General features: G+C 39.8%; 1 protein-coding gene across 1 annotated transcript in view; it reads right to left on the bottom strand.

Moving 5' to 3' along the window:
- The window catches only part of dnhd1 (dynein heavy chain domain 1), a 109,247-nt gene that overhangs the window by 35,583 nt on the left and 60,641 nt on the right, over nt 1–13,023 (bottom strand). Inside the window, exons 25-31 of the mRNA XM_066700193.1 lie at nt 12,805–12,817; nt 8,116–8,182; nt 7,512–7,661; nt 5,499–5,690; nt 3,646–4,077; nt 1,217–1,640; nt 624–737 (exon numbers count right to left, since the gene is read on the bottom strand). Coding sequence (XP_066556290.1) covers nt 624–737; nt 1,217–1,640; nt 3,646–4,077; nt 5,499–5,690; nt 7,512–7,661; nt 8,116–8,182; nt 12,805–12,817 — 1,392 coding nt within the window. The remainder of the gene's footprint in view (nt 1–623; nt 738–1,216; nt 1,641–3,645; nt 4,078–5,498; nt 5,691–7,511; nt 7,662–8,115; nt 8,183–12,804; nt 12,818–13,023) is intronic.

The raw sequence follows: 13,023 nt of genomic DNA, 5'->3' as shown, positions 1-13,023 counted from the left end.
CTTCCTTTTTTTTCAAAGGTAAGAAAGTACAATTATAGGTAGGACCCTTTATAACCCTTTATAAAATACAGATGAATAATTTGTGTGTTGATAAGAAATCAAAGACTTAAATACATTTTATACTACTAATATTTTGAATAATATTACATTTAATAAAGCTCAGCCCTATGTAGTTAACCGTGGGCTATACTGTTCAGCGGACCTGGTTATATGGGCAAAATGAAGTGACAGGACTGATGTGGAACATTTTTAAGACAATTGCATTAACTCTGTCTCAGCACCGATTGCTGCTGTTCATTGGCAGAGGGGATTTTAGGTTCACAGCTTTGTCAGATTAACAGATTGTGCCAAATGAGGGCTCCTGTCCTCACAAGACCGGAGTGTCCCTTTCTTAAAAATACCTATTCCACTCCAATATCCCCTATTGCAACAACTGTGTCTAATTCTAATACAATTTATTTTAATAAATATTGTTCTTAAAATTCTACTTATTATCAATTATATCTTTTCAGACTTTGATAAAAACATAATCAACCTGGAGAACACTGAAAAGATTCCAGTTAGACAGTGGGGGAAATATTTGTTTGACTGCAATTCCTCCACTGATTTCTACTCATACAAACCTCTCTCAGCTCCATGGCACAGTTTCTCTAGTAGAGCAGGGTCATCAGCAGGGATCACCAGCTGTGTTTCAGAGCACTGCTGCGAGGGACACTCTGCTTGCAAAATGTCCTTCTCTGAGACAGAGGCATAACAAACCATTGGGAATATTATGAAGTACTAGAACAGGGAATGAACCTGAACATGCAGTTTATTAAATATTGTTTATTAAGCTGAACTTATTGATGTCTATTGATGATACCGTTCTGAAGTTTCAGTGCAACACAAATGCTAGGTTACCTATCCTGTTAAGACAGGGCTTGCCATACCTTTGTCTGAAACTAGATTTTTTATTACATTTCAAATGTCAAATCCTTCTTCTTAATTGATGTTGAAGAGAGCATAAAGAAACCTTAAGAACGGGTTAAGCAAACCTGGTCCTGGAGAGCCACAATACAGGATATTCTGTTTTTTGCTTCTGAACTTAACAGGATAATTATGTGCTTATATAGTACAATTTAACCTGTATCCCAGGTCTATACTGATTGACTGTAATGAATTAAACCTCCAGGACCAGGGCTGTAGACCTCTGGGTTATGTAACTCTGCTGTAGTACCTGTCTCCAGGAACAGGAATTCCTCCAAGAAAGTCTCAGCACTGTATCCAGACAGCTGTTCTGAGTCCACAAGCAGAGGCCATTTGTGGACCATGGGGCAAGAGGATCTCCTGACAACCAGCTGTAAAAGCAGCCTGTGGGAGAAACTTTGAGGTGTGCTGGCACTGCTGCCTAGCACCCTGGACAGGGGAATGTCCTCTCTGAGGGGGATGATGGCGCTGTAGGCAGTAGGGGCTGCCTTACTGGTCAGGACCATTTGTCGTTGATCTTCAGGGTCCAGTCGCATCTCCCCTGAGCGGCATAGTCCCTGCCACTTCTCCAGCAACTCCATCCGGACATCTGGAGCAAAGGGTCCCAGATAGGACACAGCAGCAGCGAGGACCAGGGCATCACCGGGGGACGTCTGATTGTCCTTCGCAGCTTCCTGTGGATGGAGAGTAAACTTATATTGAACAGTATATTTTCACATATAAACTATACTAATATTGCTATTTAGGAATGTATCACAGAAAGTTACTATATATTACTATACTATACTTGGCCACTGCTCAACCAGTAACCTACAGCGGCTCTAAAAAGTAGGGGTAGTAGTGTGGAGTAGTGCTTAGGGTTGTGGGTTCAGTCCCAGGTGGGGACATTGCTGTTGTACCCTTGAGCAAGGTACTTTAGCAAAGATTATGCCAGTAAATGCCCAGCAGTACAAATGGGTAAATATAAAACATAATGTGATATCTTGTAACAAGTCACCCTGGATGTTTACTAAGAAATCTCAATTCAGGAACAATGTGAAAAAAAAGTATTCACCCCCCTTAGACTTTTCCACATTTCATTGTTACAACATTAAATCAGAACGGATTTAATCAGGAGTTTGTGCCACTGATCAACACAGAAAATGTCCATAATGTCAAAATGAAAAATATAATCTGCAAAATTCTAAATTAATTACAAATACAAAACAGAAAATACTTGAATGCATAAGTAATCACCCCCTTCAGTCAATCTTTGGTAGAGGCACCTTTGGCAGCAATTACAGACATGTGGATGTCTATGTGGATCAGTCTCTAACCACCTTTGTACATCTGTACAAAGCAATTTTTGCCCATTCTTCTTTGCAAAATTGCTCAAGCTCCATCAAGTTGGATGGGGACCTTTGGCAAACAGCAATTTTCAACTCTATCCACATATTCTCAATTCTCAATATTCCACTCCAGGACATTTTTGTTTTTAAGCCACTCCAGTGTGGCTTTGGCTGTATGTTTGGGGTCATTGTCCTGCTGGAAGATAAATCTTCTCCCAAGTCCCAGGTCTCTTGCAGACTTCAGCAGGTTTTCTTCCAGGATTTCTCTGTACTTTGCAGCATCCATTTTGCCCTCTATCATTACAAGGTTTCTAGGCCCTGATGCAGAGGCATCCCCATAGCATGATGCTGCCACCACCATACTTCACGGTAGGGATGGTGTTCTCAGGATGATGTTGCGGTGTTAGGCTTGCACCAAATGTAGCTCTTAGCATTGAGGCCAAAAAGCTCTATTTTGGTCTCATCAGATCTTCCTCCGCTTGGTTTCAGAGTCTCCCACATGCCTTCTGGCAAACTCTAGCTGAGATTTGATGTGAGTTTTTTTCAACAATGGCTTTCGTTTAGTCACTCTCCCATAAAGGCCACTTTTGTGAAGCACTGAGAATTGGTTTCACCACAGCTCAATCAGGTGTGTCATGGCAAAGGGAGATGATTACCTTTGTAATCAATTATTTTCTGTTTTGTATTTGTAATTCATTTAAAATATATATATATATGTTTTACTTTGACATTATGGCATAATTTTCTGTGTTGATCAGTGGCAAAAACTCCTGATTAAATCCATTCTGATTTCATGTTGTAACACAATGAAATGTGGAAAAGTCCAAGGGGGGTGAATACTTTTGAGAGTAGTAAGTAGTAAGACAGGGGTCTCAATGTCTGCTGTCTTGTATTCCAGCCAAGCTCCAAGTAACTGAATTGGTGTGGTAGCCATTTAACTGCATGAATTGAATACTTATTTAAAGGCTGCAAATTACATTACAGGAAGTGTATCAAAATAATATTTTATAGTTTATGCCTGAAAAAACCTTTACATGATGTTATGTAACTGATAAAATAACAAGGTGATTTTCAGGTGTAATTCCAGGTGACACTGCAGCCCTCCAGCCTGGGTTTGAGACCACACCAAAACTATTTGGCAGCAGAGCACAGGAACCAATGAACTATAGTCCTGCATGTCTAGTGCCCTTTGTTAAATTAATCAGATAGATGTAAAGGAGCTGCAGGTTTTTAGATGCAATTTCACTCAAGTAAACTGTCACTGGCAATTATTTGTGTTCAGATGCGTGAATGGCTGGCTGCACAATCCACAACTGTACTGTGCTAATTCCCCCTGGTTATCAAGGCTTGCCTGGGCTGCAATTGTCCAGTCACTGATGTGAGTGAGCACCAACTGGGCAGCAGCCTGGGCCTCACTCTCCCTGCGCTCTGCCTGGTGTAGCTGTGCAGAAAGCTCCTCTACACGCCTGCATGCTCCCTGGTGCCTCCTCTCCAGATCCTCCAGATGCTCCCTGGCAATGCCCTCATGCATCCTCTCCTGGCCCAGCCTGCTCCGCGATCGCTCCATGGCTTCCTCTACCTGCTGGACTCGGGCCCTCTGTGGGGCCAGGTGTCGCTGAACTGAGGCGTACTGGTACATGGAGCGTACCCACAGACACAGGGACTCACAAGCCTGGCTGGCCTCCCTCACCACACAGGGCTGGAACAGGGGCTGCTGCACAATCATTCCCAGGGCTGCATACAGGGAATCAGTGATGCAAGATTTGTCGTAAAATTCCAGGTCCTGGGGACATAAAAGTGATAGATTCACATCAGAGACTACTTAAATTGCTTTTTGTGGGGAGAAATACAGGATTTAATTTGATTAGTTGAGTACATATTTAACTGTGTTTAACATGATTCCTGTACAGATTTTTAAGGAATATTTTCACATGCCTGAAAAGAGAAACAAAATGACGTAACAATGGTCAATGGAAACCAAAATCACCAACCGAATGAGGGCTGGATCCAAACTCACACCGAAAATCAAAGTAAACAAGGTATGACAATGGGTCTGAGGATTTCCAAACTGGTCATGCTGGATGATGTTGCAGGCAGCATAACGTTCACCATGGCGTCTCCAGACTCTTTCACTTCTCTCCCATGTGTTCAGTGTGAACCTGCTCTCATCTGTGAAGAGAACGGGGCACCAATGGCGGACCTGCCAATTCTGGTGTTCCCTGGCGAATGTCAATCGAGCTGCATGGTGTTGGGCTGTGAGCACAGGTCCCACTAGAGGACGTCGGGCCCTCATGCCACCCTCATGGAGTCTGTTTCTGACAGTTTGGTCAGAAACATGCACACCAGTAGCCCACTGAAGGTCATTCTGTAGGGCTCTGGCAGTGCTCCTCCTGTTCCTCCTCGCACAAAGGACCAGATACCGGTCCTGCTGTTGGGTTGATGCCCTTCTACGGCCCTGTCCAGTTCTCCTCGTGTAATGGCTCGTCTCTTGGTATCTCCTCCATGCTCTTGAGACTGTACTGGGAGACACAGCAAACCTCCTTGCAATGGCACATATGGATGTGCCATCCTGGAGGAGCTGGACTACCTGTGCAACCTGAATGGGCTGCAGGTACCACCTCATGCTACCAGTAGTGACAAGGACACTAACAAAACGCAAAGCTAGAGAAGAATCAGTCAGGAAGTATAAGGAGAGAGCAATTGTCTGTGGCCACCACCTGCAAAACCATTCCCTTTTTGGGGGTTGTCTTGCTGTTGCCTCTCCAGTGCACCTGTTGTCACTTTCATTTGCACCAAAACAGGTGACACTGATTCACAATCACTTAGGCTTCCTAACTGGACAGATTGATATTCCTGAAGTTTAATTGACTTGGTGATATACTGTGATGATTACGTGTTCCCTTCATTTTTATATATATATTCTCCTTTACTGACTGCCCTCTTCTTTCAATCAGAGACTCTGTGTTTGTAGTTTTTCAATTACATTAGAAAACATAGTTGTTCACCTTAAGTTTTGCCTCTTAAATTTTTAACTTCAATATCCCCCTCAGCAAACACAATCTGAATGGCCACAAATGTGTATGGTCTACAATCCTGAAACATTGGGGAACATAAAATAGGAAACATTCCCCAAGTTATATTGATCTGGTCAACTCAAGTAAGTCAATTCAGCAAGGATTGGACAAAACAACGATGACCTATTACCTGGAAGAAATTGGCCTGTCCAATCAGCTGCTTGCCACTTTCCCAGTTACTGGGCTTCCCGAACATTAAGCACACTGCGTCCATCACAAGCACGACAATTTCAGGCGGCACACGGTAACTACGGATTTCCTCAATGTCCGCCAGTCTCAGAGAACGCAGAGCGTCCAGGGCGGCCTGGTACAGTGGACTGACCTGAACACAGAACAGAGCACACTCAGGACAGCAAGACCAAACTCATACAAGGAGCCAATGAAAAAACACTATCGGTGAAAAGTTTTAGAACAACTACATTTTTCCAGTTTTTATTGAAATGTATGCAGTATAATGTCTCAATGTACTCTGAAATTAAAGCATAGAACAAATAAACAATTTAAAAGGGCACCAAATCTGAGATTCTCAGCTTTCTAAAGATTTGAAGCATTCTCTGATGTGAAAAAATTTGATTTTATACCCACCCCCTCCACATTCTGAAGTGGAAGTGTGGGGGGATACTTGGTCTGAGTAGGAATACAAAATATTGACAATTATGATATATTATAAAACAAGACCATCCACGTTTTGGTAGAAGCAACACACACCCGTAGAGAGCTAAAAATGTCATGATGGAAAACTCTGTTTACAGTGTACTAATACACAACTATTTCACATAATTGGATCTGAACTTCTCTGTGTTTGATAGAGCATCAGATAATATATACTGATTGTTATGAACAAAACAAGCCTATTTGCAAAAAAATCTGATCGAAACTGAGTGATCTGTGACCATCTGAGTGACCCCTGGGCTCTGAATGATGGCGGGCGATACGGAAACTGTAAATCGGATGTGTTTGTGAATGAAATGTGCTGGTAGCCAAGAGAATAAGCTTTCAAACAATGTGTGCATTGTAGGAATACAGTGTAACTTCTATGCACAGGAGCTGCATGTATACTATAAATAATACACAGCCAAATAATGCTTAAGAGGGTGTAGTAACAGTATATAACTCTGAAATGTACATTATTTTTTGCTTTTTGGTAACCTAAACTTATTAATAACGTCTGGTAGTTTACCGCTTACTTTTGTACCATTTCATGTTATTCACTGGACATAAATTTCAACATAAACTTGAAAAATGGGGGTGTTCTAAAACTTCTGACCGGTAGTGTATGATAAAAGCTATTTGCTAAGAAACATCCAATTAAGGACTAATCTTCCTATTGTGTGTGAAACAGTATCCTGGACAGAAAATATTAACTATATGTTAAGATAATGGGTAATGCTATATTTAATATTATGAAAATGTACAAATTGTCAATCATATTATCTAGTTCATTTGTTAATTTATATTAGGAAAACATTACTCCAAGATGACCTAATTCTAAATACTGTTGCGCTATTCACTAAAAAATCATGTTTATAACCAGCACCAACAACTGTAGCTACAGTTTTCACACTATGCTCAATATAGTTAATGCATAGCTCGCTCACTGCAGTTATTACTATGTTTTTTACTGTAGATGATGTGATTCAAATAATGGACAAAAATACTCAGATCTGCTCTTCTCTTATTTTTCAGTAAAAATATTACTACAGTAAAATGTGCTACAGTTTTTTTATTAGCATGAATATGCAGTTAAATATGAGTTACATGTAAAGCACCCTGGGGTGATCTGTATAAAGACTGGCACATGAAAAAAGTTGTACTGAATTGTACTGTAAATCCCTTTTCACACTAGCATGCTCTACCCAGGTTACAACATCGGGTTGGGTACATACTTTCACACTACAATTGCCCTAAGCACGTTAGATCTACAGTCAATGAAGGAAGTAGACAGTATGCAGTGTTGGATGATGCATATCTTGAGGTCAGTTACCGTGTATGTGATTTCACAATAAAGAAAAACCTGAGTTGCTAAAAAGTGGGTCAAAACCCAAGTTGGTGTACTAGTGTGAAAGGATTGTGTATTCCATTAAGATGCGTGTTTTTAACTCTGCATATTCTCTGACCCTTGAGGACTGGGAGACTGTCTGACCTCATTAAAGGCCTGCTGGGATACATGCTTGGTCTGCTGCAGCTGCTCTGAAAGCTGAGACAGCAGGCTCTCCTCCTGCAGACAGTGCTGTCGGGCACTCTCACACTGGGACCTCTGGACATCCACCTCACACTGCAGCGACTGCTGGACCTGCACACACACAAAGCACAATATACTGTGTGTGTCACTGTACACATACATACACACACACACGCACAGACTGAATATCTGATGTATAACCATGCACTCAGAAAACAGATCTCAGGAATGCAAGGTGTATTGTAGCTGTACAGTATGCCATGTGAACTTGTGGACATGGTGCTTAACTGAATGACTAGCAATTTTGGGTTATTTATTATCATTAAGAATGAAAGGCTGTAGAAGCCGTACACGAGAAGGGAGAAAGTCTTTGGTTCCGGTGGTGTCTGGGCTTTATTGGGGTTCACAGGGGACAAAACACAAGGGGGTAAAGCAAGCAAAGCAAAACAAAAACGTCCACACAAAATAGGGGATCCGGGCAGTAAGGGTTGGAAGTCTCAGTCCTCCTTCTTGCCGGTTAGCTGCCCCGGTCGGGGAGGGAGAGGGATTAAATTAGACAAGGCACAGCTGCCACTGACGTCACAATCGCCACGGTGCTCATTGCCCGCAGCCGTGAGCCGTGAGCCATGAGCCTGTTTGCGAGGGAGTGGACAACACAGATGTGGCATATGAGCACCTAATCAGCAGACGTCAGCAGCAGCCTTGCCGTGACAGACAGCAGCCTGTCACAAAGGCTTCAGTTAGATATTTATTCTAGACATCACTATTCTACAGTTAGCGAAGGCACACAAAGTTAAAGAACACAGTTATGCTGATTTGGAGCACTATTTCACAAACATTGTGATATTTAGGACTTGTTTGCTACATTGCTTTCTTTATATTACTTTTTTAGAATGAGTAATTGCATTAATGTAGGTAAAAAAGTTTTTTCTCAAAGAAATAGACACAGTTATAAGGGAATGGCATCTTTTCGTCACGCACATTACATCACCAACATCAGTTAATCACCATTTTGCATATGTATATATATATATATATATATATGTATGTATGTATATATGTATGTATATATATATGTATATATATGTATGTATATATATATGTATATATATGTATATATATATATGTATATATATATATATATATATATATATATATATATATATATATATATATGTGTGTATATATATATATATATATATAAAGTAACAAATATTTTGTAGCTGCATTCTCACTCTGTATTTAGCCTGTATATTTAGGTATACTGAATAAGTAAACAAATATTTATCAAGTATCAGGGAACTAGGTGTATACCTGCCTTGTCGTAGGATAAATGACCAGTTTAAATATAATTTTATTAGCCAGGCTGTATCATAATATTTGAAAGCTTATATAAGGTTTTCTATTCATTTATCCACACCTAAAAGGTCCAGAACTACTTGCAAACCTAAGTGTTGTCATTACCTGTTGTGCTGCAGTGAGGTCACTCCTCAGGCAAAGCACTTCCTGGCTGTACTGCTTTGCTGTATCAGTGATGTCTTTCAGTCCCCCAAGAACAGTTGTCACTCTGGCAGGAATAAACAAAGACATTCATAATGCAACTCTAACCAAATGACATGAAAAAGGCCAATGTTTTCAGAACGTAATACTGAATTTGCTTTTTTCCTGTGTGGTGTAATGATCATTGTTGATATAAATTCTTATGAATCTATTCAAAAGGTTGGTTTCATTTTTAACTAAACCTGCTCAATATTCAAACCTCCTTCCGGCGTTTACTGAAGATGCATCTTTTCAGACTTGTAATTTAGTAATTTATTCTCCTGTAAGATTGCACTTATACAACATTTTGTCATACTTCTTGCCTTTGCATTACTAGCACTCCTATAGTTTATTTTGATTTGGCCTATGTTCCTTTTCCCTTGGCCCTTGACTGTGACTTTAAATCTTGTCTGCACTTATCAGCTTTTACAATCTAGGATGTAAGACCTTTATATTGTTTACTGTATATCTATATATATACATATATGTGTGTATTTACTGTAACGCCCTCTGCCGGTGTGATCCAGTAGTAAGGGCTGGAGGCCAGCAGCAGTGGAGTGCATGGGCTCATTGGCACCCTGCTACTTTGGGTGGACTGTGGTCAGCGCCACCTGTAAATAGTTGTGAGGGACTATTGTATGTGGACTTGTCATACAGACAATTCTCTATCCCCCATGTATTCTTGTGCTTGTCCACCCTGACTGTGCGGTGACTGACCCTCACAGCCCTCCTTCCCTTCCGACTGTATACAGTGAGGGAAAAAAGTATTTGATCCCCTGCTGATTTTGTACGTTTGCCCACTGACAAGGAAATGATCAGTCTATAATTTTAATGGTAGGTGTATTTTAACAGTGAGAGACAGAATAACAACAAAAAAAATCCAGAAAAACGCATTTCAAAAAAGTTATAAATTGTTTTTCATGTTAATGAGGGAAATAAGTGACCAGGTTTCATAGCCATAAGTGAGCACTGGTAGTATACATTGACCAAATACTTTTCTCTTGAGGCAAGTGGGTAGAATATCTTTGACAAAGTGTAAGTTGTTAAAATAAGCTTTGATTCATTTGATTCATTTTCTTCCCAGTCCAAAGTCTTCTTCAAGAGTTGCTGTGAAGAGGTTTGGTGAAATTGTGTACTCCTTTACAAAACTTGATCTGGTCAGTGTCTTGGTGGAGTCAGGCTGTTGATATATATAGTATTCCTGTAGATATATTTAAATATATATTTATATATATATTTAGATTTTTTAGAGCTCTGATGACTGAGTTTGTATATATTGAATCAAATGCTTTCTCATAGTCAACAAAACCCAGTCCCAAAGGAGGATCATATTCTTTGCATCTTTCCAATACTTCTCGTACAACTTGTATGTGATCCATTGTATTATATTCACTTCTGAATTGTGCTTGTTCTCTTGGTTGGGCCAATGTGTCTTGAAGGCGATGTGTTAATATCTTTGTAAATACTTTGTATAGGATGGGAAGTAGACTAATGGGCCTATAGTTATTCAGCTCTTTGTCTCCTTTCTTGTGAAGGAGAATGAGAGTTTAATTGTTCCATTTATCTGGTATTTGTTCATTTCGGAGATACTTTGTGAAAAGTTTTGTCAGAATCTTCTCAATTTCTCCTCTAGTTTCTGTTAGAATCTCCACTGTGATTCCATAATCTCCTGGTGCTTTTACATTTCTCATCTTCATAAGACATTTGCCTACTTTTTCTGGAATCCATCCATCTTCAAAACCACTTATTCTAGTGAGGGTCACAGGGAAGCCAGAGCCATTCCTGGCAGGCATAGGGCACAAGGCAGGAATACACCTTCACGCCAGGAATACACGGCAATTTAGAGTAACCAAACAACCTAAACCACATTTCTTTGGACGGTGGGAGGAAACCGCAGTGCCTGGAAAAAACCCACACAGACACGGGGAGAAAACACAAACCCCACACAGACAGGCCCCCAAGCCGAGACTCAAACCCAGACCCCGGATCTGTAAGGCAGCAGTGCCAACCATCACACCACTGTGCTACCCTCTTCTGGAATCACTTCTGGTATATCACTTGTGTTCATTGAGACCTCTTCTTCTTTACTGCTGTCATCACTACTACGTATGTTTTTGTAGAATTCTTCCGCTCTTCTGATAATTGCATCTCTGTTTTTGATTGTTCTGCCATTATAATTTTTCAGGGCAATTATTTGATTCTTTCCTATGTCAAGGTATTGTTTGCAATTTTGATGTTCCCATTATTTTTGATGGTTTCTTTAATTAGGTTGCTGTTAAATTTCTTACATCTTCAGTAATACGTTTCCTTATAGTTTTGAACAGTTCAATACACGTTAACCCCCATTTGATTTGGGGTCTTGACTGAATTTTATTTATATTTATTCTTCATAAGTTCTAATTTCTTGAGAGAATTTTTTATCTTTTTGTGATGTGATAGTTCCTCCAAATTCCATGGTGTCACTCAATATATTATCACATAATTGTGATGCATCTATGTCTTCTTGTTGGTCATAAAGTTCACTAAATCGGCTCTTCAATTCAAATTTGTCCTCTGATTTCTGAGGTTCATGATTGGCTTGTTTGGTTTCTTTGTTAGTTTTCTTCTTTCTACTTTGAATGGTCACTTCCAGTATTGAATCTGTTTAGGACTGTGCAGTCTTCTATTATATGTTTACAGTTCATTAAGATGTAATCTATTTAACTTTTTCTCCATTAGTACTTCTTCAGGTCCATTTTCAATTCATTTTTTATTGAAGAGAGGATAAAATGATTTGTAATTTCTGCAAATTCCACTAATCTATTATCTCTTTCAATCCTGCCTCCATATCCATATTTACCCACTAAGGACTCATCATGTTGTTGTTTTCCAATTCTTGCATTGAAGTCTCGCACAATGATTTTAATGTGTATGTATGGTATATGATAATATATTATATGGGGTTAATTAATTATTAATTCAAATGTGTGTATGAAGATTTACTGTAGTTCTCGTCATTTTGCCAATTAACTCTCAATGGAAATTAGCCTACAGGTTCAATTGAAAACAATGCAACTTTTGCCATGTAATAACAACACATAAATAATGTGTAAAATAAATATAAAATATTATGTCAAAATATGTAACATTGTTATCACTCAAGAATGTTTTTACAGTTCTTTGTTGAATGTGACTTGACTTGACAAAGGTGCCAGCTAAAGAATAAAAAGTAGTCCAGTTGTCCCTCATTCCACAGCCTGGTGTTGGAGAGGAACTGCAGTGAGACAGTGTTCACAGCTTCTTGCTCACCGTTTTGCCCTAACTCTTGCTTCCTTGTAGAGGAGTCTGTGGATGGAGCAGAAGTGTTCACTGAACTCCAGGAACGTCTGAGGGCTGAAGAGGTTCAGCTTGGGCATCAGCTTAGCTGCATACCTCAGCACTGACTGGTGAATATTAGCCATTGCCCTGCCAATATCAGCCAGCAAACTTGGGTATCCACCTGAGACAACTGGACAAAACACAGGCTTCAATATTACCTAGAGCAGTGGTTTTCAAACCGGTCCTGGAGTACCCCCTGCCCTGCTGGTTTTTGTTCCAAACGAGGTCTTAATTGTTTAATTGAATCCTTAACTGAACTAACAAAGCAATATACAGTTAAATTAAGCAATTAAGACTTCGATTGGAACAAAACCAGCAGGGCAGGGGGTACTCCATGACAGGTTTGAGAACTACTGACCTAGAGTGTATTGCTGCAAAAAAAGAAAACATTATAGAAATATAGTTTCTAGGGAGGGTACATAATCAAACTTATAAGAGGTGATTAATATTTTAAACTAAAGAACAGCTGCATTAATAATGAGCACTCTCAGAAGAAAGGAGGGAAACCAACCAACTGATCAACTATTTATATCAAATTATAATTTTTGGTACCAGTACTTTAGTGTGAATAAAGTAT

This window comes from Amia ocellicauda, chromosome 3 (genome assembly GCF_036373705.1).
Source record: "Amia ocellicauda isolate fAmiCal2 chromosome 3, fAmiCal2.hap1, whole genome shotgun sequence".
NCBI lineage: Eukaryota > Metazoa > Chordata > Actinopteri > Amiiformes > Amiidae > Amia > Amia ocellicauda.
The sequence above is the reverse complement of the archived record's forward strand: the minus strand, read 5'-3'. Positions and strand labels throughout refer to the sequence as shown.